This window comes from Stegodyphus dumicola, chromosome 6 (assembly GCF_044657685.1).
Source record: "Stegodyphus dumicola isolate Sdum_Otavi_A_Nest chromosome 6, ASM4465768v1".
In the NCBI taxonomy this organism is placed as follows: Eukaryota; Metazoa; Arthropoda; class Arachnida; order Araneae; family Eresidae; genus Stegodyphus; species Stegodyphus dumicola.
Genome location: NC_140773.1, coordinates 109,057,112 through 109,083,571, shown reverse-complemented (window position 1 = coordinate 109,083,571; position 26,460 = coordinate 109,057,112). Strand labels below are relative to the sequence as shown.

The following is a 26,460-nucleotide window of genomic DNA, read 5'->3' as shown; positions in this document are numbered from 1 at the left end:
TCAATTCAAATCTAAAAAAAAAAAAAAAATAGTGCTGGATAAGCAAGTTATGTTACGTCTACTTAGGCTGACTCAACAAAGCCTAAGAGGCGTGACGATAATCCTAAATGGCCAAGAGGCTTCTAGCGAAACAACAAGACAGCAAGGAAACGTGCGCTGACTAGCGAAAACACGTTCTGAATAAACTCAGAGATTCTTCCGTTTTAATACTCACTTCACTTAACTTTAAATATACATCCTGGCGAGAAAATGCTAGAGGAGTTCAGGAAAGGTATCAAACTTAAAATAAATTTGGTATGCAAAATAAGGGAAACCCTACAAACAAAATAATCGGATTGGAATCTAACGATCCTGTTTGTAGTCATTGCAAAATGAAAACATTCAAAGATGATGAACAAAGCAGGTGATTTGTTTTATTTTAAATCAAATTTTTAGAGCAGGTGTTACAACCGCCATCATTGTTATTTTATTCGATTTAAACTTTCCCATTCAACACAAGTGTTAAAGCAGGGAAATTATATGCAGAATCTGAGAGGGCAAAAAAAATAGGAATACCTGATAGAACGAAGGAAAAATTAGTTAAGTAGCAAAAATATTGCAGAAAAATGTTAACGACCAGTTAAAAATTTGAACATCGTACTTACTAGCGTATCCCCCCCTCTTCTGTTTTCACTAATTTTACAGAACGAAAATATCTACAACTGTTATTGTTTTCTCGACCGCTATTATTGTTTTCTGCTGCTATTGTCTACGTCTCGAATCACCTAATGCTATTGGAATTGCTGTTTGTGTCATCAGGTGCAGCTTGCAAGTTGTCAGCATCATCACAGCTGTCATGGTCTTCGTCACTGTTTAGTCTCTCATCTCACGTGCAGTGATCTCCAGAAGTATCAAGAGCATTAGATATCCTCATTTTCTTGTAGCTTTTCATTATTATCATTTCATCAGTCAGAGCGTATGCACCCAAAATCCATTAGCAAATCAATGTAAGACGAAAGCGGCCATTATGGGAACGAATTCATTTTAAAATTTAGAACGTGTTTTATGAATGCTGTGAGGAACGTAGAAATTGCGGGACTGTTTAAAAAATTTCAGAACCTTGTGCTATAAAAAGACAGGGTGAGGGGAGGGAAATATGCGAGTGAATGAGGTAATTAAGCAATTATTCGAAACGAAGAACTATAGAAAACCACTACACATCGGAAATCTTTAAAAGGAAAAATGGTACATTGTGTCTGTCAACAGCAGGAATTAAGCCTGAGTCTGTATTTAGCGGTCATATCAACTTAGATGCTACTGAAAATTTGAGTGTTATAGTATTTCTGATTATGAGCGAGCCTCTTAGTGGTCGAATAGCTAAATCTGCGAAACATATTAGTGTGCTCCATGTTCTGTTCCCAGCTGTTAGATAAGTTTAATTTAAGGGAACTTTTGGTTTTTCTCTTTAAATGTTCTCGACCAACTTCCCTCTAGGATGTCCTTAATGTGATTTCCGACAATCAAATAAATAATCTAACCAAAGCATGTCAAACTCAGTATAAAAAGTACTCATCGGTATACAGTAGTGAGATCCGCAAGCAACAGAAAGCCATTTCCATACTTAAGAATGTAACGAATGTAAAAGAGAGTAAATAATATTTTACTGAATACTGTAGGTCTTAAAAAAAGAAGTAAATAGTAATAGTACTTGCTGATTACTCTATTCAAGCACATCTTATGTCACGGCACAAGACAACAGGGACAATCTGCACCCCATAGTTTTAATTATGGCATGTTACATATGTAATATGAATGAGGTAATTAAGCAATTATTCGAAACGAAGAACTATAGAAAACCACTACACATCGGAAATCTTTAAAAGGAAAGGAAAATGGTACATTGTTTGTAATGAACAGAAGCAGCCGAGCAAAAAGACGATCTTTTCTCAAAGCAAGCTAAGATAGCAAAGAGGTTATGTAATAGTTGCAGTGGTATTTATAAGATTCGAAATTCTTTGTTTGAGCGCTGGATAGTGATTGGGAAAGGGTTTTAGCAATGCTGAAACTGCAGGGCAGTGCAGATTCCTTGAAGTAGTTCTATATATATTTTAAATCAGAAATTTTGTTAGTGTTTGTATTTCATATATATATATATTTTACACATCGTTCATTCAAGGAGAAAAGACTTGGCGATAGATAATCCTTTGAGAAAAAAGCATTAAAGTGTTATCAGAGGGAGGGAAAATTTGCACAACATTTACAGTTTCGGTGGCTTTAAGATGTAATTTATAAATACTAGAACAAAATATGAATCTGTAAACTGAATTTAGAGTGCAAATTGGAAGACTCCAAAATATAAATTTGTAAAGTTCTTGAGATGAAAGTCCACCTAAAAATTCTGCAGTCTTGTGAAAAACTTCCATAAAAAACAAGCGTCTAGAAACATGTAAAGTGAAAATATTTCCAGTGCCTAGTTATGAAATTATGTTAAAGACTATTATTCATTATGAAACAAAATCGGATGTTCTTATTTTAGAGTAAAGTAGTAAACAGACAGAAACTAAGAAAATTCAATACGATAATAAATGTGGATTAAAAATGAGAAGGTTTTCTACAAGCGAGCCAGAGTAACTATTTGCCGATAGCTGAACGATGTTTAAATATAACTAACTTATAAACTTTCGTTTCTTACTCAAGGTAAGTGGCCTTGTATTACATGAACAAAATTGATATTTTATTTACTGTTATGGCCATAAAATTCTTTATAATACGAACTTGTAATAAAAATGAATGAATATAAAAATTTTTAATTTACGCTAAGACATATAACTTGCACACTGAAGCTTTATCTTATAAATTTAGCAAAACAGAATTTTACATTGTCCTACAATCATAATTAAAAAAATAAATAAAAAAAGAACCCAGAAGGAAAAAATATTAAATTTGGAAGTAAATTGGCACAATTAAATTTAAAACCTTCATAACTATATTTGTTTATTAAAGGACTTTTAAAACATAAAAAACTTGAATACATTCATTAATTATTCTCTATATGAACACAACAAATTTCAAATTTCATAAAATAACTAATTTTATTTCGTTTAATATCATTTGAAATAGTTTTACTGTAATTCAGCTATTTATTAAGACACTTCTAATTTACCTCTTATATACAATACTGGAAGACACAACTACTTTCTCTAAATATTAGCGTATCCATCAAATGAGCAAATCCACTTTAAAGAGCAGACGTATACCAATCCTCAATGGGACGCAAACACATATCATGCATACATATATAATGAACACAAATTTAGAAATTCTGATGTAGGGACACTGAGATGCAGAAAGGCAGAAATACTGATGGCGTAGCATGTAACTAGCTTAGAACGTATATTCATTTTGAAAAAGAATTCTGATTACGTAGAATGCTAAAGTTTGAATCCCTAATGACTAGGAAACATGGCAGCCGAGTAAGATTAAATATTCCACTTTATTTCAATTGACATTTGCAGCCACAATTCACTTGGTACTCTAATTGTGCCTATTTTCAGAATATTCATATTTCTGATACTGTTATGATAGGAAGAAAGCACAGTGAAATAGCTTCTTTATAGGTAAAGAGGCAGAAGTTAAAGTGCGCAATTAATACAGTATGGAGGACTTAAGAAGATTTTAATTTACGTTAGGAACTTTTCACTTCTCAAAACTTTCTGATTAAGTTCCAAATTAGCTACATCAAATAAGCGTTACGCAAGACATGTGACGAATTAATCTAGAAATGGCGCAGTCTAAAAATTATTACTATATTTAGAATAATAAGAAGAAATACGCAAATTACAAGTGAAGCATTATGATGCTATTACTAAATTAAATTATAAAACTGATTTATATATTTTTATATTACATATATATTCGCGTTTTTGCTTCACTTCATCCTTTGTCTAAGAAAATGTTGTAGTGTGTATAAAATTGTGGGGTGCATCTCGCACCCACAAAAGATGCTGTGTGAATTTGTTTACGCATATCAAGTCTTGTTATATTCCGGGAATAAAATTATAGAGTTTGACTTTCTCAAACACCTAACAGAGAGCGAATTTTCGCTGTACCTGAAGTTGCTCGCTGCCAAACCAACCACCACGTTTGGCAATGGAACTTAAAATAGCAATCAAATTCAGATTTACATCTAAGCCTACTAGTCAAAGACTACGCAACTGAGTTTAAATTCTAAGTTTCGTCAGAAGTTCTGACAGGCGTAACAATTAAATATCGGCAGCAATAACGCAAAGTCGATTAAATACAATCTTATCAGAGCTGGCCAAATTAGTACCGCTGCTTCCATAAGCAGAAACACTGTCTTACAATCCGAAGACGACATCTTAAAGACTGTCTAACTGATTTACATTCCTGGTGAGGAAACAGAAAAGGAGAAGTTATGGTAAAGGTCTAAATCATACTAACTGGTTAACTAAAATAATAATACCACTACATGTGTCTTGTAATACAGATAACGCACAGGCCAATGTCTGAAAGTTTTTTCTTCTTCTACGCAATCTATCTGTATGCCAGCTGCATTTATAACTATCTTGGTCATGACTAAAAAAACATTGGTATTTTCTCTTTCACGCATCCGAAATGTATTAAAGTTAATAGATGTTATCTACAGAATTATTACATAGATATGTAATGCAATGATTTGACAATAGCTGTAACGGACTGAAATGGTTTACTGCGTAGATAGACTGATGACTAGTTGTGTTACATTGGCAAGAGCTGGTGACGAGTAGATGGTTTAATTTATTTGAGTATGGTTAATCACTCCAGAGCTATGTGTCTAAAGCGAAAGATGCCTACATGAAAGATTTTCTAAGGGAACTGGCTCGTATATACGTTATGCATAGAAAAAACCGCAAAATACTCATGCACCAGCCCATTCGTTGAGATTCGAACTCCGGACCGAACTACCAGCGTTCAGCTACTTTATCATTATACCGCTGACGGGTTTGATGTCGTAAATGCATAAAGGGGAAGAAAAACTTGCAGATGTGGCCATGGATTTAACATAGGTTTTTCACTGGATGATGAAATTCTTTAGATGCAATATCTGTTTCACATCATTATGGGTGGAATATGCACCCCGCAATTTTGAAAGCTTCGCCCATCTTTAGACAATAGACGATAAATAGAAACGAGCGGGTTGTATTACCGATAGCAAAAACAAAGCGGAAAAACAAGAAGCGTCAGATATAAGATCAAAATTTGAGTTGTCGAAAAAGGGATTGGATAAAACACACCTGCAAATCTGTGCGTTATGTAAGATAGCATAAAATGGATTAATTTAGAAATTATGCAGTACAGAAAACGTTATTGCAAACAAATAGTATTTTTGAAAAAGAGAAGGGAAGTAACCAAATTAAGAATTAAGGGGTTATTGCTAATTTAAGTTATAATCTGGTTTACATACTTTTTATCAACAAGCATTCGTATTTGATAGTGATTGTTGCTGATGATTTTGGCATTTTAATTATTTAATCTCATTTCATAAGAAACAAGTTCCCTAAAAAGACAGCGAGCGGTTCATATATTTTAAATCATCATTTCCCCTTATTTATTATGTAGTTTTCATTCCCAACGAAATATCTTATCAAAGATAATGCGGTTTTAAAAAATCTCGCTCTAAACAGGTATTTTACGTTTTTCTTATACGTTAAAGTTCTTATATATATATATATACACACTCATGTCCATAAATTAAGAATAATGCAAAATCAGGCAAAGGAAGACTTAGGAGCAAAACAAATTTGACTTATTTGCAAAGCTTATTTACTAAACAAAAGGTAAAGAGCAAAAAAAGATGCTATATGTTTGATATTATTAAAAAAATGAGCGATTTTTTCTCCCTGGAGCAAATTACAAAAAACACCTATTTACAAAAAAACAATAATACATAGTTGGTATGATTTTTAATACATTGTATGTCTCCCAGATGATGCAATACAGTCCGTACAACGCCTAGGCATGCTGAGTATCAAATTATCGATATTACATCTCACAAAAAGCAATGCTCTCCGAAGTTCCGGTAGACATGTAGGAGGAGGTTGACGGGCTACAACTCGTCGGCCAAGCATGTCCCACACGTGCTCTACTGGATTCAAGTCCGGTGAGAATGTTGGCCAGTCCATACGGGTGATATCCTCCGATTGAAGGCATTCGCTTACGATGTTTGCACGGCGTTGTCATCCATAAACACAAATTGTGCACCCATGGCGCCCCGAAACGAACGTACATGTTGTTCCAGAATGACGTCCCGATAGATTTGACTTGTCATGGTTCCAATTTGAACATGCAGGTCAGTTCTGGAACCCAGAATAATTCCACCCCAAACGAGCATTCCTGAACCACCCTAACGGTGTCGTTCAATGATGTTTTCTTGGTGGCAACGGGTACCTGGATCTCTCCAAATGAACGTCCGGCGAGAATCAGACTGCAAACTAAACCTGGACTCGTCGGAAAACATCACACAAGCCCACTGTTGCGGTGTCCACAATGCATGCTCTCTACTCCAGGCTAACCGCAGGCGACAGTGAGTTGCAGTAAGTGGAACGCAACTGACAGGTCTACGAGCATGTGGACCAATCTGCCCTAAGCGTCTGTACATGGTATGCCTTGAAATTGTCGTACCAATGATTGAAGAGAGCTGACGAGACAGGTCTGAGGCTGTGCTACGCCTGTTTCTTTTGGCAGTAACTGCCAAATACCGGTCCTCATTCGGCGTTGTAACTCTGGGGCGACCTGTGCTGTAACGTCTACTCACATTACTATCAACTTGGAATCGTTGCCAAACCCTGGAGATGACACTCCTCTGGGCAATTCCAAGTTCGTCTGATACTTCCAGTTGGGTACGCCCACATTACAGACGGCCGATAATTCTAGCACGTAAAAAATCATCCAAATACGTCCTTTGTGTCATAACTATTCGGTTATTGTACTGAAATGCTTATAAAGCGCCTGCGAACAATTTTACTTCTTTGCCTGTATTCCTTACATATCACTCTCTTACACACTCGTCATTATGACGTGCCATCTGTGTCATCTGGTTACTTCCTGAAATTTGCATATGATTCTTGAAGATGTGTGTAGTGATTTTACAGGTGATATATTTATTTTAGAGTTCCATTTCCGCGTGACTCCTAATTATCCTTAATTTATGGACATGAGTGTAATATTAACTAACTCATATGCTTAACATAATGCACTGAACAAATTTTGCGTTTTCTCCCATTTTGTATTCAACACTAGTTAGTACCGTGAAGATTTAAAAAGCTGTTAAAGGAAATAATTCTGATGGCAAAAACTAGTTGGCAATAAAGGATATATAAAATAAATAACTCTTTTCTGGGATTACGAAGCAACGTTAGAACAAAGAACTGTAGCATATGTTATTCAGTTTCAAAAATAGTCCTTTTGACAGCTCTGCGAACCTCAACGGAACTTCTTCAATCATCCCCTCATTGTTCTGAATAAGAGACGAATAACAAAATGTTTTCGAACAAAGAGGCTCGACAATTTGCTATTTTATTACTTATATTGTCTGCCGAGTTAAGTAGACGAATCGCACAAAATGGTGGAACGATTTAAAATGCAGCCATCTTGGAGAACGGCCAAGTAGCCTTCTCCAGTTTTGTAATTAAGTATTAAAGCTGCGAACAAGTCAGATTCAAAGACCAGAACTAGAAATGCGACGCTTAAAATTAATGGACCGCAGCTAAATGTGTCAGTATTTTTTCCTCCGGTTTGTGAATGCGTAAGCAATAAGTGCTTCTTTTCGTTAGACAAATGTCACGCTTGCTCTCATAATTACACTTGAATTCTTCATAAGCTAATTTTATACACTCACACCATCACACGCACACACATACAGATATATATATATTTCAGGTTGAGGTGTTACATTTGATCTATGATATTGCGTGTTGATGTATTGAAAAGTTATTGCGTGCCAGAAAAGAGGTGTGTTCGTTTGTAATGCTGTAAAGCTCTTTTATAGAGCAATTGTAATATTTTTCTCTCGAAAATAGGCTCAAACACAATTGGATTATATAATGTTCTTCTCTTATATGGTATTCTGGACGGTTGTGATCAACTAAATAAGTCATGTTTTTCAATAAGACTTCCTTATAATTTTGAGTAATGTGTTGTTATGTGAGACTTAGTCAATCACTACGAAACGTACGACGGGAAATTCAGTAAATATAGGTACATATGTCTTATAAATACCTTAATAAATGTAAAGATTGCAAAACAGACGAAAATGTTCGCGAAGATTTCAGAACAAAAAATCATGTTATGTACTTGATAATCACACTGTTTACGAAACTTCTTGTACACTTAGATTTGGCTACCAAAAGACATCATATCACTTCATCCATTTACTTTCTGTAGATTAAAAAGTATGAAGTGATATGACATCTAACAGTTTAATTTGCGTTACATTTCAAACGGCGAGCCAGTTTCCCTTATAAAGTCCTCCACGAAGGCATCCCTCCCCTTAGGCAGATAGCCCTTGAAGCTTTGCCATAATCACACACACACACATTTCAAACGGTCTTAGGGTAATGTGGCAGGCAAGTTCGAAGCATTTCGACCATTCGGTGAGGTGTCGCATTTTGGTCAAAGAACGTTGCGATTATTTGATCAGAGCAGATCATTGTCATGCCAAATGATCTTATTTGTCAGATTTCATATCGTCTGTCTCGGCTAATCTTTCTTGCCGATATGGCTCTACGAGGTCAAAGTTTTCACATAATTCAAGTTATCCAAAACCATGGGATAATCACTATGTGACCATTACCAAAATAGCCATTCTCCAACACTTCCACGCGCAACAGGAAAATTGGTATCATATTCTGAAACCTGTGTGTTTCTTCTGAAGGATGTTACTTAGATGAGAGTTTTTACCTTTAAAATAAAAATACCTTACAAGGTTTTTGCTGTAACATTGTGAACTGCAACATGCTTCTTAACGAATTCCACATAATTGATTTCACTTCCCAAAATCCTTTTTGTGATAGCGAACTGAAAATGAGTTTAATATGGGGTATGGCCTCCTCTCACAGCCAGACATACCGTGCAGCATCAAGGCATAACTGATCAGGAGGCAGCTGAAGAGTCCTTGTGGCAGTCGATGTCATTCCTGCAGCAGTGAAGTTTTGAGCTCCGGTTTGGTTCTCAGAGGGAATTGTTCTGCAGGGAGAACTCCTTGCCAATCCATGTGGAGAATATGTTCACTTTCTAGGCAATCGTCACGACCAGCTGAGCCCTATGTTGACAAGAGCTGTCGTCCGTTAACAGGAATCCATGACAAAAACTGCTCACTGAAAAGCCAATCACAGGGATTCAAGATCTCCTCTATGTAGCTCATAGCAGTCGGGAGGTTTTTGTCAAGCGCATGCAGGTGTATGGGGCCCTCCAACATAATGCCTGCAGGAATCATTTTACCTCCACCAACGTAATTATCCTTTTTAGTGATGAGAGATGGAAGATATCACGTTCTCTCTTGAAATAAAGGCACGCCGACAATCAGTGTCCAGGCTGAATCTCGAATCATCTGTAAAAAACATGGTGCTACACTGAAGACAGGCCCAAGGCGCATGTTGTTTGCCCCATGCCCAAAAGCTCGTTCTTGTGCGCTGCAGCGAGCGGGATGCAAACAGCATATCTACTGGCACAGAGCCGCACTTCGTGCAGCCTTCGGAGAACTTTAGACCGTAAAACCTGGGCTACCGTGGCAATATCGCTAAAATAATAACTAGCAATCGTACTAGCAATTCGTACGTAGCAATCCTGTATCGCGCCCTAAAAGTGGTAACGATCCTTATTCATATTTGTGCATCTTGGCCAGCCTTGTCAAGGTCTTCTCGATATGGATCCAGGGTCCTGAAACTGTTTTCACAAAGCCCAAAGGACACTGGGAATTCTAAGGAGTTCTGGAATCACCTGCGCTTGTTAACCTGCCTCTAGTCTACCGACAAATCTCCATTTTATTCCGTCGTCCATGGTTTGTAGCTACTTCTACCTGAAACCTTATAGAGTTTACCCAAATCTTGCGAAAAACACGGCAAAACGTCGTGAAGGAGTACGAGCACACAAATCACCGAAAACTTGTCTTGAGCTTATATCCCCTCCACAATCACAGCTGCGCAGACACGCACATGTACACTTACGTAGTCATCTCTGAATACTTGCAAAATTATTTGGAGGCATTATTAGTACCTTTGATTCAGTACTTTTCGTAAAAATAGACATTATTTGCAAATGGTTCTTTTCCGTTTCGCCGGCGCAAATCTCGCCAAGCAGACTTTATTGGCGACAACATACCGTATACAAGTATACACATAAAAAATGTTAACAAATGTTAGTTCTAAGAATTTTTTATTTTGAAGGCATAAACATTTTAATATCGTTTAAAATTTTGTAAAAAGCCAATAAATAAAGATAATAAATTTGTAAAAGGATTTTAATTTAAGAATATACTATGCTTTCATGATTCAGCACCCTGATTCACCAGTTCATATTACGCAAGCCCAAGTGATCTCATCTTACGTAAACTACGCTACAAAAATTTAATTCTCTCAGTAATTATCTACATTAATTTTAAGTTAAATCTTAATTTGGAATACATGTTTAAATGCAGGAATTACTTCAATTCGTAGGAATAGCTTACTCAGAAAATATAATATAAAACCGCAGTGCTGTACTTCGCTACTGCATTCTCATTAGAATTGATGAATTTAACCCTTGACTTTGCCTTTTCTATATTTTCGCCTTCGGGTGAGTGGTGTGATTGCATCTTAATCGACTTAATTACCGCGAATACCGACGCCCTAGGGCATAAAACTAAACTGTCTGGGTAAAAATTCTATGTAATTGTACGGCAGTATTGAAAGAAACAATTAATTTGATAAGAAATGCCTGCGACTTGTTTTGAAGATAAGGCGTAAAAGGTTACCTGCGAAGATAGTCCGTTTGGCATCAGTTGTACCATTATTGGCGACTTTATCGCCTGCGCCGGTAAAACGGAAAAGTACCTTGCAAATTTTTTAAACTTTGCATTCGTGTATATTTATGCCTAGTATCGAAGTTTGAAGCACTCATAGCATCTTTATGTTAAATATTAGATATAGTTTACTAAGGGTTTTATTTCAAATCAATTGATGCTATTTTATCTATATGTACAGCAACCGTTTAAGATTTGAAACACATCTATTAGCTTCATATACAAATTAAATTTAATTGAAAGAAATGCCTGTATTTTTTTTTTCAAGTGTTGAAATAAATGACTTGTTTCTGGAATTTTTGCGAAAACTTACTGTTGTGAAAGAAATTACAATCCATAAATTTATGCTCTCGAATCGAAAAATCCTCAGTTTTACGGAAAGTAGCGACATTTTTAATACGCCTTTTTATTTGCATAATTTCCTTGTACATCTCGAGTGAAATCATGATATTAATTAAGAGACGTTTAAGTCATTTAGGAAGGAAGATGCAATCAGTTTTACACGCTGTTGCAATCCTTAGGATCCTGCCAAGTTGCATAATGCAGCAAGATTAACATATTATGAAATTCTTTCTGCATGGGCCGGCATTTCTAATAAAGTAACACATGAATTTTATTTAGTGATCTTTTCTTAGGTGGGGGATTAATAATCAGTAAATCTCACTTTACTAGATCATTCGTTTGCGATTAAGTTCCCATATTTCGGTTTCTTTTTCAGTATACAAATAATCCTTAAACATCCCTATTGGAATTTAACAACTAATTGTTTTGTGCGTACATATTTGTTTTATTAATTTGTAAAGCATAACCCTTTCTGCTTATTATATATTACTTATGATTTTCCTGTGAAAGAAACATGGATATGTCTTAAGAATGAACAGTAACTAATTTTGTTAACATTTAGCTGTATCATTTCAGTTTTTAAGTAATATCAGGTTTTTTAGAATTTTCATATCGATTTTGTTCTAATATGTATACTTCTAAAGAGCAATTGACTTTTGAGACATTTGGGGGAGGGGAAAGACCTTTCTAATGAATGCTAATGCAAGTAAACAAATTTGTAGCTAACATTGCAGAAACTGCTTCTCAAAACTGCCTAAATGTAGTACGAATGAAAGTGTTCATTTTCGTCCAGTGGCTTGTAGTGCGTGATTAATTTAATTCCTCAAATTGTTTAACTGGATATATAAAAATCTTCAACCCTCTGTAACGAAAGAATGGGCTTTTTTCAAAGTGGATTATGCGAGATATTTACGCCTACATTTTCAAAGTATTAATTTTCCGTGCGAGATATTTAGACCTAAATTTTCAAAATATTAATTTTCTATTCTTTGTGAATAACAAAATATTATGAGAAATAATAACTCGATTTCTTTTATCAATACACCTAGTTATCTATAGTTTAATAACGCAGGATTGTGTTGAATAAGAATTTCTTCATTATTAATTTTTGTTGCATATTTGAATACAAGTCTCAATTACAATCTCTCATAACAAATGTCATACCATGATCAGAAACCAGAAAGTCATTTTAGCGGGAAATTTGGGACTGTAAGGATTTATTGAACTCGTAGCTTCCATATTAAAGAAATTAATTTTTAAGCAACGATGAAAATCTTCTACTACTCAGATTTGAACAGAAGCTGAGAAAAAGAACTTACTCTGACTTTTCAAAATATGTTGCCTTTTTAATGAAGTCGTATTTATGGCTTGATGTAGAATGAATACAGTGTCGGAGGATAGAGAATTTTCTTCGATATTTCTTAACTTGTTCATAACCCGAATTCCTTAGCCTGTACTATATCACGTAAACAGAGGGACGACTAACCGAGATTTGTTTTCTATCCTTCCTTCTGAAGAATACAGATTTGAAAGGTTAATTGTTCGAAACTCTTTCCTCACCTTGAAAGAAAAATGGGTCTTCATCGCACCTGTTTTATAAGCACTAGTTCTATAAGTAGTAGTTCTTTATAAGCAGTAGTTCTATAAGCTGTAGTTCTATAAGCACCTGTTCTATAAGCTTCTATCCCTTTGTGATAGAAATTTCTTTTGAAATACTTCTTTGCGAAGAAATTAGGAATTGAAACATTTTAAGGCTTCAAACCTAATTGTTAGATTAATGAGATATAATTTTTATATCACGAAATATCGGACGTTATGTAATTTTGATTGTTCAGCATCTTGATATTTCGAATGATTGATTTTTAAGACCAAATGGGCGGAAGAATGTGCAATGGAAAACACGCTAATAACAAGTATAATATCCTCTAGATGAAATTCAGGCTTGACAACGTACGAAGAAAACTGGCAATAGTGTCGTTGATCGCTTGCTGTGGCAATAGCGCCTATTTCATGTATAAATGCATGTCGAAGCTTGTGGAGGTTGCCTGGCTGCACACTGCGACCTGTTATCCATTGTTCCAATATGCCTCACACATGAGGTATGGGATTCAGGTCCGTTGATATGGTATGCCACTGCAGATGTGGAATGTTCTCTCACTCTCCAGATAACTCCTCATCACTTAAGCTCTAAGCGGTAGGCATTATCGACCATAAATATCGAGTCAATACCCACTGCAGCGTAAACGGTCAAGCAAAAAAGAAATGAAGAATTTCGTCGTGATGTCGGACGGTTGTGATGAAGCCACCAGGAATCACGTAAAGGTCGGTGTAGTAGTTTCTTGCTTTCCCAGCCCATAGAAGTAAGCCTTCTTTTCTGTAATGGTCTCTTTCGACAGTATTTGCATATCCGATTGCGCGTCTCTGACTCTCGTGATACCATTACCTTAGGGAATCATTATGGATGTTAAATCGAGACTCATCCGTAAGGAGTAAATGACTTCACTGTTCTGCTATCCACCTGGGCGATGTTCAACGCACCCAATACAACCGCTCTCTCACATGCGAAGGGGGGGAACACAAAACGCAGGTCATCTGGCGTACAATCCACATTTATACAATCGAAGCGTCATAGTTTCATGGGATATGGACCGTGGGACGACAGCTGTCGGCTGTTAGTGATCGACGGGGGTCTTGCGTACAGCAACAGGAAGCGGTCGTCTATCATTGTGGTAATCCTCCGGTGTCCTGACCCTCGTCTTCTACATGGGATTTGATCCTTTTGGTAATGATACCACAGACTGTTGATGACACTAAGATGCAAATCTAGTTCTCTTTCAACAGCGAATTGTCTTACAGCAGCTTGCAACATCCCAGTAACCCTCCAACGCATTTCATTGTGCAGATGGTGTCTTCGGCTTATGCTTTCAGCTTGGCTATCTCTGCTTACGGAGAACCATTTATGCTTGCGAACTGACCCACTGATTCAACGCACCTCCTTTTAGGGCGATGTGGTGTGACTGCGGGATTGCGTTTTGTGCTAATTTTGGTTGCTTATTTGCATTCGAGAACACAACGTCTATCTCATATTTAAACTGTATATATTAATTCCCTTTTTTAGATTCATTTCTTTTCTTTTAGCGTTTGTTGTTTATTGTTTGAGCATGAGTTTATATAAAGCTTCTAAATGTTGATTCTTTTCGGTTACTAAAAGAATATTCGCAATGAAATTATCAAGAACTTTCAAACTTTTTCTTTTTTTAATTTAAAGGAAAGTAGGTGTTTTAAGCTTTTAAAGCCATTTTCATTTTTTTTTCTCTGTCGTTAAAGAAATATTTTTTTTTTTTTTAATGTAAACTTTAATATCTCCGAACTTAAAAATTTCCTTTGAATTTCTCACTCATGTTAGACATATGGAAGTTTAATTAATTTTTTTTTTTTAGGTAGCAGCAGTATTGATAAGTGTTATTTTTAAAGTTTTTAAGGGAAATTGAATTTAATTTCTCTTCACTGGCAGCATGTTTGGTTAACTGGCCTTTTATCTGCTCTTAACACCTGAAACCACGTGTTATTGTCTCCGCGGTCAAGAAAATGTGGGGCTACTACTGAAGGAAAAACACGTATCTAAGCGAAACAGAAAATTTTAACTTTGCTTTACTTATATAAGAACGTAGTTTACATTAAAAATTTAATTATTGCCAGCCGACAGAATTTTTATAGGATATGAATAGAATTTGTATAGCCAATTTGTATAGGATAACATAAATGATGCATTTTTAGTTTATTAATAATACAATATCTGTCAAAACCCAAAGCCTTCTTTTTGTTTTATTTTTTCCTTTTATTTTATTTATTTATTTATCTTTACAGCCTCTTGCCCCCCCCAGAATAATGTTTTTTTACCCTGAATTATTTTACTCAGTATCTCCGAGCTGTGCTAGATTTTGCTTAATGTCTTGAAAATTATTCATTAGGCGTATAATTGCCACTAATATGTATACTGTAATCCCATTCTAATTTTTTTCATACCAATTTTTTCTTCTTCCTTTAGATAAAAAAAAATCTTTCCACTTTAAACTTATTTATGGTAATAAAGACCATAAGTAAGTTTAAAACGTTGCAATTGTTTAAACTTTTTTTTTTTTTTGTTATATGAGTGTTATACGTGCGTTTAAGTAAAGTTATATAGCTTTAAATTGTTTTTTAAGATATTATAAAAATTTATTTTTATATAATTTATTACGGTGCTTTCGTTATGGCAATACACCCTTACACTTCAAAGAGCATCGCACTTAATTATGCCACATACATTTTACTGGTGGTGTAAAAATGACAGTGAGAAATTTTCCAAATTCAAATATAACGAAAATTATATAAAATTTGTAAAAATGAAAAAAAAAAATCTGAAACATGATTTTAAGCAGACATTAATGATCTTATTCATGATACAAGAATGCGAGAAATGAATGCTTGAACAAAGCCATTGCCAAAGACCTCAAAAGTGACATTTTTGCTGCATAATGAAATTTATCAGTCAAACTATTTAAGCTAAACATTTAAAACTTTTACGAAGTAATATAGAGTAATAATTCGCTCTTCAAAACGCTTGATAAAATATCATATCACAAGCATAAAGTCTAAATTGCTTATTAGAGGAGGAAAGAAATGCCTTGTAATGGAGAAAAGAACAAGAACCCAAGGAAGAAATACCTTGTGCTACACAGCATTGCAAATGAGCATCCGAAGAATGAATGAAGGAAAGGAATTCCAATTTTAAGACATATCTTCCTTTCAAAATTTAATGCTCCTACTCACATCGACTGTGATAATATCTCGCAAACAATTTTGCATATATTATATGCAAATATCACCAGCTTAGAGACGATAGGAAGTCGGCCTAAAAGAAACGGATTGCTCAAATCGAAATATGTTTCGAAATTTGAATCGCAGCAACCCCGCCATTCAACGATGTCACAAAAATGGGTTGTCATCTCAGAGCACAGCGTCATATCTCTAGATAGACCAGAAGGTAGTGGTCGATTTATGGATATGACAGAACCTGAGGATAGTTCGACTGTTAGAGGGTGGCTTTCGGAGCGTATGTTTTGTTATTTTCAAGGATTCAACATATAGCTAGGACACCAGTCACTGCAACGACAACTGATACCCGACGGACACAGCGCTCACGAGGCGCATTGCACCATTTGCCTCTGACTTTATGCACCGAAAAGCTTGTTCGCAGTACTGTTGAATTCACTCTACATGGAAGCTCACTGCCTTCAGCAATGAGTCTCGTTTCGAACGGAGTTACAATGGCCAGCGAGGTTGTGCCTGGTGACGTCCAGTTAAGCGGAGGAATACTGCTCCTACTCACATCGACTGTGATTACTGTCGTCTGATATACAGTATGACATCAGAACAGTCATGCTTCTAAGTTCTATTTCATTTGACAGTCGGACCCCTTCAGCTCTCAAGTATGATCCTTTTACATCACGGCGTCACATTGATGATATTTCATGCCCCAATATGTTACCCTACCTTTCAAGACTTATTTTATTCACTCAGGGCCTCTCGTGCTTATTTTTCAAAGTAATAATTCCCATCTGCATATGCTAGTCATTTCTACGGATGACTTTGTGCTTCTAAAACAGTTCTCTGTGCAAATAGCTCTCCAGAACATTTCCGGTTAGATTACATTCTCGGTTTGATAAGTCTTTTAAATGTTCTATCTTTTCGCCTATTTAGTTCAACATCCGAGAGAAGGCAAAATAGTCCAGCGACATGTCAACTACCAAATAAACGAGTTAAATGTCTATTCCCAAAGCAGCTTACATATGAACCATACGCAGGTCAACTTCTTATTGATTTATTTGATATATGTGGCCGTATGTCCTGAACTACACATATAGCTTGTGGTTGTATCTCCCGTATTTCTATTTGATTAATCCTTTAATAAACTTTTGAGAAATTTTAATTGTATTTTATTCTATTCACATGCGTGGCTGTTATCACGATTTTTTCTTCAAATAAATTATTGGAGCTCTGTTTACCTTTTTCAAACAGTGTAAACGAAGTGATATTATTTGAAAAGATTATTTTATATTGCAGTATAAACTTAAATAAAATGTCTTGCGAATATTCTGCGTATTGAGTAGTGGGCACGAAGTTTTCACTCCGTTGATCAGAAATAGATTTGTTGTTAAAACCACCGTATTTACCATATTTTCTCGTTCTTTGATCCCATTATTCTCTCTTATCAAGATGTTTTACAGGGTCAGCAGTTTTAACAATTCAAGCTGTCCAAAATGATGTACCGGTCCTGAATGTATTGAGAGATGTCAGAAAGTGCTTTCCGTCAATGCATTTAGGAGCGGAAGCTCTAGAGCAAGCGTATCGATGAATTTTATTTCAAAGGTAATCAGGTAATATTTTCAGGTTATTTCGAACAAAATGTTTGAACACAGGTATTTTTTTAACTGAAACTCTTACAGATATTTTCATATACACTTCTAATATCAGAAAATATTTTTGAAAATTTTACTATTTAAAACATTCTAGAGTACATTATGTATTTTGATTCATAATAGAACAAAGAAACGTGTTTGCGATAAAGTGGCTGGTTTTATCGCTGTAGCCAAGTGAAACAAATCTATTTTACAAAGTATTATACTTATGTTATTAGATTCTGGGTAAAAATACATCAAATTCCAATTTACTTTAACATGGAACATGTCACAAAGTGCGGTAAATTTTGGGTTACGTTTGTTGTGTTTAATATATCTTTATGTGATACGTTGAAAAATATTAATCTAAATAATGCAGTAATAATAGTCGACAAAGAAACTTGGCATGTTAAAAAGATTACCTGGTGTAAGTTATTCAGGAATGGTTCAAACATATTACTACAGTTTCAGATTAGTTCCTTTAATCTACAGACAGAATAATAATGAAAACAAAAAAAAAAACAAAAAAAAAAAAAAAAAAGAGAATTATATTACGCAGAAAAAAAAGAAAGAAAAACTAAATAGATTTTCTTTCATCTCAACTCATTCGACATTATTTTTTTACTCTCTTTACCTCATGCGTAAAATTTCGTTCGAAAAGTGCGTTGTGTCCCGCTGAGCAAAATCAAGTCAGAATCTGCGGAACAAAACGAGTCTCTAAATGTAATCTCCTGCTACCAGAGAATACATTCTAAGCTCGTTTGTTATGTAAATGGTGCCTAATTTGGTGGAAAGTTGACTGCGCATTTTTCATTACAATTTTTTCCTTTTTCTCCTGTTTTTAGTTCTTCGTTTCTTAAGCTGTTCTTTCCTTGTTTCGCTTTTTCTTTTCATGTGCGCTTTGTCTTTATTGAAGGATTACGTTTCCCACGCAGTAATTATTGCGGCTGCAGGCAATTCGGATCGATGTAACTTTATTCGAAGGAAGAATTTCACAAGATGAGGAAATTAGAGACTCGACTACCTATTCTAAAGAGTAAATTGGTAGCTTAGTTGCATTCGAATCGCTGAGTTTAAATTTACTTTGAAAATGAGAAACGGAATTTTTTTTTTTTTTTTTTTTGTTGGTGTTTTGCATAAATTCTATTATCCAGTGTGCATTATAAAATAATTCCATTATGCAAATTCGTGGTAAAGCTAGCACAATGCAAAACGAATAACCAGGGTTTAGAAGCTTTCGATTTTCAATTACGAAAAAATAAAAGATTTTGAAGTTACAAATTCAATATTTAAATAAAGGAATGTATGAACGTTTCATATTTTTCAAATAACTAATAGTAACCTCTATTAAAATTGTTAATTAATTATCAAATAATAAAATTATCTCAGCTATTATAAATATCATCAGTTTTCTCTTCATTTCCAGTTTCTGAATGCTTAGTTCCCTTCTTAAGTTTTCAGCAAAAATTTATTAATTTATTCAAAAATCTAAAAGCAAAAACATCCCTCATTACTACTTGCTCTTACAAATCATTATGCAAATATGCATTTACAAGATTTTAAAGCCTGGAAAATAAATTTTTACGACGTTATTTGCATGCAATAATTTTTAGGTGCTTTATTTTTTGCTACGATATTTTCGACGACGAAGTTTTTAAACTGCGAAATTTTTCGCTTTATTTTCGACGACAATGCATTGTACTACGATGTTTTCTATATCACGACGTTTTGTACGATGACGTTTTCGCCTTGCATTATTTTCTCTGCGAAGGATTCGTCTGCGATGTCGTTTTCACGATGGTTTCGTCTGTAAACAAGGTAGAGGGAAGAGGCGGCGTGGGGAGACCCTTGAACCGTCCTCTGGAATATTCTCCCTCGGAATTCTAGTTGGGGCGTAAGTTTAGCCCTTAGTAAAGACCGGCAATAACTAATATACATGCGTGGATGCCCATGTGCTGGCCTTACCTCACCTTGTAAATTTCTGTGTGTTGATTATGTAACTAAAAGAGTGATCTGTGATTACCTAGCTAAATTTAAAGTCATCTACTTCTTCAAAATTCTGTCAGAATAATTGCCTCCAACAAGTAAATCAGGATTTCTACTAGTTACAGTTATGAGAGGCAACTTTCACTTTGGAAAGGAAAATACGTAAGTACCCTAATTTTTAATGATCGCGTGCATTAAATATGCATAGATACTGATTACCATTGTGCAAATAATTAAAAATACATTTAAGTACTGCCTATTGAAAATTCTCGGTCTTGGCGACGTTTGGCTAAGTATTAGAAAATAATAGGAACATATTTCGCAAGGTGTAAAAAAAAACTGATATATTTTACGAGACAATTCCTGTAATCGCTTTTCGATCCCATTGTCTTCATAAAGAAATGAAAAAGCAAATGAATTCGATTCTCAGGTCATCCGTGAGTTCATAGTAATCTTAACTTTAGCTCAGTGGGCGATATCGTAATTGTTTAGCGCATTTTGCGGCACTAACTTACAATATATGCATGCTTCTATTAAAAAAAAAAAAAAAAAGACTTTGGTGGTAATTTTGGAATGGCTTGAGTTTTGTTTACATATTAAATTAATATTAAATTTTATTGCTTCTGAAATGTATAAGGAAGATAACTTTTTCCCCGTTTTTCTGCTTATTCGAGACATGGAATACGAACCGGAAAACATGAAGCACTATGTAAAATCTTTAAGGACATTATTCTTTAAAAGACCTCCAAAAAAATTCGTTTGATATGGACACTACATGACTTCTTTGTACGGCCTATTAAATTATACACATTTTGGCTGCACTTCATTTAAAATTATGTCCTAGAATTTTTCTAACTTTAATAACTGATTCCTCGAGGCAACTTCAAAATGACATAAAAACACTGCAGATTTTAAAATTAAATATCCCGTTAAATTTTTTTTCATTGTATTTTATGATAATATTGTTCAGTTATCAAAGTTATTGGTTCTTAATTCTGAATTCATATGAAAAAATTTTATTTGGCAGTTTATTATTGTCTTAGTTTATCTTTATGCATTTTTTTCTAAATTGAATGGTTCTTCTTGAAATTGTGAATCTAATTGATATTAATTGTGTATAATACAGTAATGGATGTATTGTATTTTGTTTGTACCATAGTTTTTATTTAAATTAGTTGGACTCAGTTTTGAAAGTATTTCGTATTTTCAGTACAAATTATAAAAGTATACTCGGTTTATTGTTTGAATGCTATAGGTACTACTTGCAACATGCTTTCTTTAGGGTCTATTATGACTATGTTACTTATGTTCTTGTGTTCTTGAAGGCCTTGTATGCCACTGTAAACTTATTCTGCTTAGTCATAATAAATAGCTTCTGGAGGCAGGGACTTTAATCCGTGTAAGGCAGACATTACGTCAGCTAGGTAATGGAGCCCCTGTTCTCTGGTTAACAGTCTCATACAGCTAATAGTTTCTGAGTTATGCGAGATACATTCATACATACAAATGTCATTAAAAAGTACTTTTTGAATCCCTTTTAAATGCAATTTACAATTCGTTTTAGCAAAAATAGTCTTTTATTCTGTGGGCACGTGTTTATTCTGTGTCACAAAGTAATCCAAGTGGATTTGACAAAAAAAAAAAAAAAAAAAAAAAAAAAAAAAAAGGATGTTTGAGGAAATAAGTTTGAATGAAGTGCATAAAAATGTGTATAATTTAATAGGCCAAAGAAGGAAGCCATATGGTGTCCATGTCGGATATTTTACTTTCGTCTGTATCCCCAAATAGCAAAATATGCCAAATAAGACGCTATACATATAAAACATTTACTTTCTGTGATGAAGTTAAGAAATGTGAGCCTTTTTGGAAAACGTGACTCAACCTAAGGTTTTAAATGTTAGTTTAATGGTTGTTCTTACTTTTACACTTAACGAAGTAAGTCTAGATGTACACTGAGAGCTGTCAAAATCTTCCGATATTTTACAAACAAAACTACATTTTATGACATATGTAAATATTTTATGTCATCTTTTGAAAATCCTAAAAAATAATAAATTAAATTTTTTGAATTAATTCGAGATACGACCTTTTTTCTCCTGAATGAAAGGCAGATTGGAATGTGTCCAAAATATCATAAAACGCTCTTCAAAAGTAAGAGTAAGGGCTTTTTGATTTTTTAAAGACACAAATGACTTCAAAATAATTATGCTTTTATAATATGGTATTTATGCGACAACATCCCTTTTAAAAGAATACGAATACATAAGTAAATTTTACTTCTATAAAATAACACATGATGGCGTATCATTAGACTTCTTTAAAACATTAAAGCGCAAAAATTGACTAAATAATAAAGATTTTTCTTATTTAAACTTATCGAAGCCTTTGATGACTAATGACAGCTGAATGTCAATCGAAGAAATTTATCTTATCAATGAAACTTATCAATGAAACTTATCGAAAAGTTATCAATGAAACTTATCGAAAAGTTATCAATGAAACTTATCGAAGCTATATAAACTTATCAATGAAACTTATCGAAGCCTTTGATGACAGCTGAATATACTGTATTTAAATTTTGATTTCGGAATGTTTTATAATTCCGAGTAAGTTAGCATTATTTAGGAATCAATGTACTGTTTCTTTAAGAGTTATACAACTCTGAAAATTTTTTTTGAAATGTATGCATAAAAATATGCTTCAGTAGACTTAAGTATTAAATGGAATATTCAAAGAAAGATTATTAAAATAAATTAATTTAAAATAAATGAATATAAAAATCTACCAATCTTTATTTAATTCAGCAGAATTTCTTAAACTAAGTAAAACTATTTTGATTTAAACAAAACTAGATGGAAAAATAACTTTTCTTTAGTTTTAAATTACATGAGACTTTAACTACGAAAGAAATAATTATTAGGCCAACAACAGTTTCAAACAACTGCAGTGGATTTTGAAAAAAGTCTCTTCGAAAAGTTACAAAATTAGGGTACAGAAACACACTGTTACATTTAAAATTACAACATGGCTTTGTGAAGTATATTTTTCTCCCTCAGAGTTTTACTGACTTATACATAAAAACATACTGATGACAAATTTCCTTAAATAAATAATTTTTGTTACTGAAATTCAACAGGTAGTTCCCCCACAAAATCTTATCACATTAATATATTTTATTACATTAATATATTTTATTGGAATAATAGTTTGTAATGCGTTGTTTCCTTGGGCATCATTAACATAGATATTCAGAGGTAATGAAATTTTACTTAAGTAATTCTTGACTTGTTAATTATTCTAAAATTAAATCGAAATTCAATGTTTTTTTTAATCATAAAATATGTCTTGTTGGTATGCATGGAACTAAAGGATAAATTTCGGTTAGTTAATGACTTCAACTAACAATCTCATGCCCCCCTTTTTTTTATTAAATGGGCCCACCAGCTGCCAAACGGTAAAGTCGCTAAACACTGGTAGTTCGGTCCAAGGTTCGAATCCCGCGAACGGGTTGGCTGCATGGGTGTTTTCGTGGTTTTCCCCATGTGTAACGTGTATATGAGCCAGTTTCCCTTAGAAAGTCCTCCACGAAGGCATCCCTCCCCTTAGGCAGATAGCCATCGAGGCTTCGCCATAATCACACACACACACACACATCTTATTTTAAATGTTTGTTCAAATTGCTGAGTGATTACAAAGTTCTCTCGAAGTAGGTTTTATTCTATGCAAATTAAAATAAATCTAAGCTGGTATAAACTAGATTATTTTAACTAAATGCAAACAATGAAGAAGATTAGTATGTTTTCAAACTCTGAAAGAAAATTAGAATTAGCTCAAGAAAATTTTGTTAATTAATTAACATATCTAACTATTTTATTTTATAAATTTCAATAAAATTCAATAAAATAATTAACAATAATTTAATTCCTAAATAAAATTCAATAAATTTCAATAAAATGAAATAAGAAAAATAAAATCATTGCTCTTTGCAATGACATAAATATTTCCTATTTTCTGTATATTTTATAGTAAATAGTAAAACGAGGTAAAAGATTAAAAAAAAAAATCTTTATTTTTTAATTTTGGCACTGACTACTCAAGTAATATACTTGGAGAAAAATTCAATCAATGCAAAATTTTGTCAGAAGCAATTTAAGAAGCACATCACTATACATTATTATGATGAAACACTCTTTAACTAAGGTACATAAAAGTATCTCAGTAATAAATTTTAGTAGAAGCACACTAAAATAAGGTTATTCAGGTTAAGAATAATGTGAATTTATGTATTTTCAGATTCAAAAGTATTGCAATTTTTCCATACATTTTGCTTTTTCAGTAATTCATTTCCCTAATGTATAAGAGCCCCGTATCATCAAGGTTAATAAAAAGTGTCTAAAGGACAAACATAACTAACGTAAAGAAATTTCGAATTATTGCAACCCTTACGTAAAATCCTTGGTCTTTGAAATTAATTTTATTAAACACGGTTTTAAATAATTGCATTGCATTAATGGTCTTGAAATTATTATTATGCGAATTGACTTTCACATTAAGTTGTTTCACATAAAATTTAATTTTTATGTTTACGCATAAGTTTTAAGTTTATTTGAAATTTATATGAATAAACGATGAAGTTAACTTATACTGTAAACAATTTACTTTTTATACTCCCTTTCGATTTTTCTGCTATATTTATTGCATACAAAGGTCTACTAGCTTAGAATCGCTAAACCACGAATTCCTATTTGAAAGCTGCTGTAGTCTGACAAAGTCGTTCCTTAAGGCAAAACGTATTATGAACACTGTGAATACTAGTGTTAGATCTACTAAGATCATAAAGCTAAACTATATTTTGCGTAGGCTATCTTTGATGGAAAAAAGGTTACGCTACAGAGTGAGGTTAGATGCTGAACACAGGTTCGGCCCGAGTCCAGGAAAAGATTTGTGCGTCTTTGCGCGATGAAGGTTCAAAAAAGTTTTTTTTCCTCCCCAAGAGGGCGTTAGCCCAGAAGGGATATTAGTCTCGAAACGGCATTTTGCGTCGAATCACTATAAACGGCCTTATCGCTTTTCAAATTTGTTGCCACCAAATATTATCGCCCTATATTATATTTGAATAAATTAAATAATGAAGAATCTGCATGAATGTATGAATGTTTCTCGCATTGTGATAAAACGGTTATCCCTAGAGCCATCAAATTTCGAATAACGTATCCACCTCAATATGGATACCTGGAAGCCCAAATCTTGAATTTCGATTTTTTTTATTATCTATTTCATGCTTGTTAAACTTTAACGAATTTTTGATTAACAAACTCAACGATTTCAAAGCGAGCACTATGCGGAATAAAATATTCTTATTTCCAGCACACGAGACTTTCTATCTCAAATTCTAAAGATATGTTGTTTTTAGCCCAAAGGGGCGTTAGCCCAAATGCTCTTGAAACGTGTATGTTATATAAATGCTTAAAAGATGGAAAACAACTCTTTGGGCGTAATATGACATCTGAAATCTTTCAAACATTTTAAATGTTTTTATTTATTTGTTTATGGTAGGCACTATCTATTTCAGGCTTTGGCCGTTACTAAAGCCGGAAGGCTATTTTATTATGGTTGTACCTAGAAGGCGACCACCGTTATCTCCTATGAAGGGACAAACAGTTTACATCCGTATATGTCTTCGGGATTCTTTACGTCTTCTTCGGGATTCGAACTTTGGTACGTCATTCACTAACCACTTTCCCGTCTGGGCGACGGTTCAAAGAATGTAAATCAGAAAGTCCGTTGGAGAAAATATTGGCAGATGTCTCCATAAGCCTTGGGATGGAGGTTTGTTAGTACTCCGCGTATGTTTTGCGTAAATGAAATAATCTAACATAATTATTTATCTCAAAATAAAATTTATTACTTTTTTGTTTATATATCATAAGAAATGTAAAAAGCTATAAGATTTCATGTCTTTAATATTCATATTATATTGTTATTATTCGAAAGTATTCATTTGTAAGCTCTAATACTGTTCTGAGATTAACTGCGGTAAAATATGTTTCTTTTAGCTCTTAGAAAAAGCATCCGGAGGGAATATACCAAACATTCAGTGAACTAAAGGCAAACGGTGATATTATTTTCCTTTTTGCTGTTCATCTCCATAAATAAAGCGAGTTATGTCTCGTCTCTGAGATACATATTTTTCTCTGTGCATTCATTTCTCCCTCCGTATTGAAATCTGCACATTGAATACATAGGACCTACTTAAGTAAATATCCCATTTGGTTTCCAGGCTCATTTCTTCCCTGGCTGACTTTTTTTATTCTATTCTTGTTTTTTCAGGAAATCTCGGAAGAGTAGACTATGTAGGGGAACTCGACTATGACTTGTATGTCCGTCCTGATGTAGCAAATCCAAGACACAGGGTCTGGTTTAATTTCACCGTTGAGAACGTTCGAGTGGATCAAGTAAGTAGAACTATTTGATTTTGAGCCAACTGTGATCGGGTTGTGGATTAAGTTAAGATAAAATACCGTCTCTCGATTTGAATTTCATGCTAATGTTGTGTAATTGATTCATGAAAGGAAAGTGCAATGTATGTCGTCAAAGTGTGTTTGAAGTGAAAGTGTTTTCTGTATGTACTTAAATATTTAGATGCAGCTATATGTA

At 34.0% G+C, this 26,460-nt stretch overlaps 1 protein-coding gene across 1 annotated transcript in view; it reads left to right on the top strand.

The window, feature by feature from the left end:
- Positions 1-26,460, top strand: part of LOC118200167 (cytosolic carboxypeptidase 6-like) — a 769,798-nt gene that overhangs the window by 122,202 nt on the left and 621,136 nt on the right. Inside the window, exon 3 of the mRNA XM_085818789.1 lies at positions 26,134-26,258. Coding sequence (XP_085674915.1) covers positions 26,134-26,258 — 125 coding nt within the window. The remainder of the gene's footprint in view (positions 1-26,133; positions 26,259-26,460) is intronic.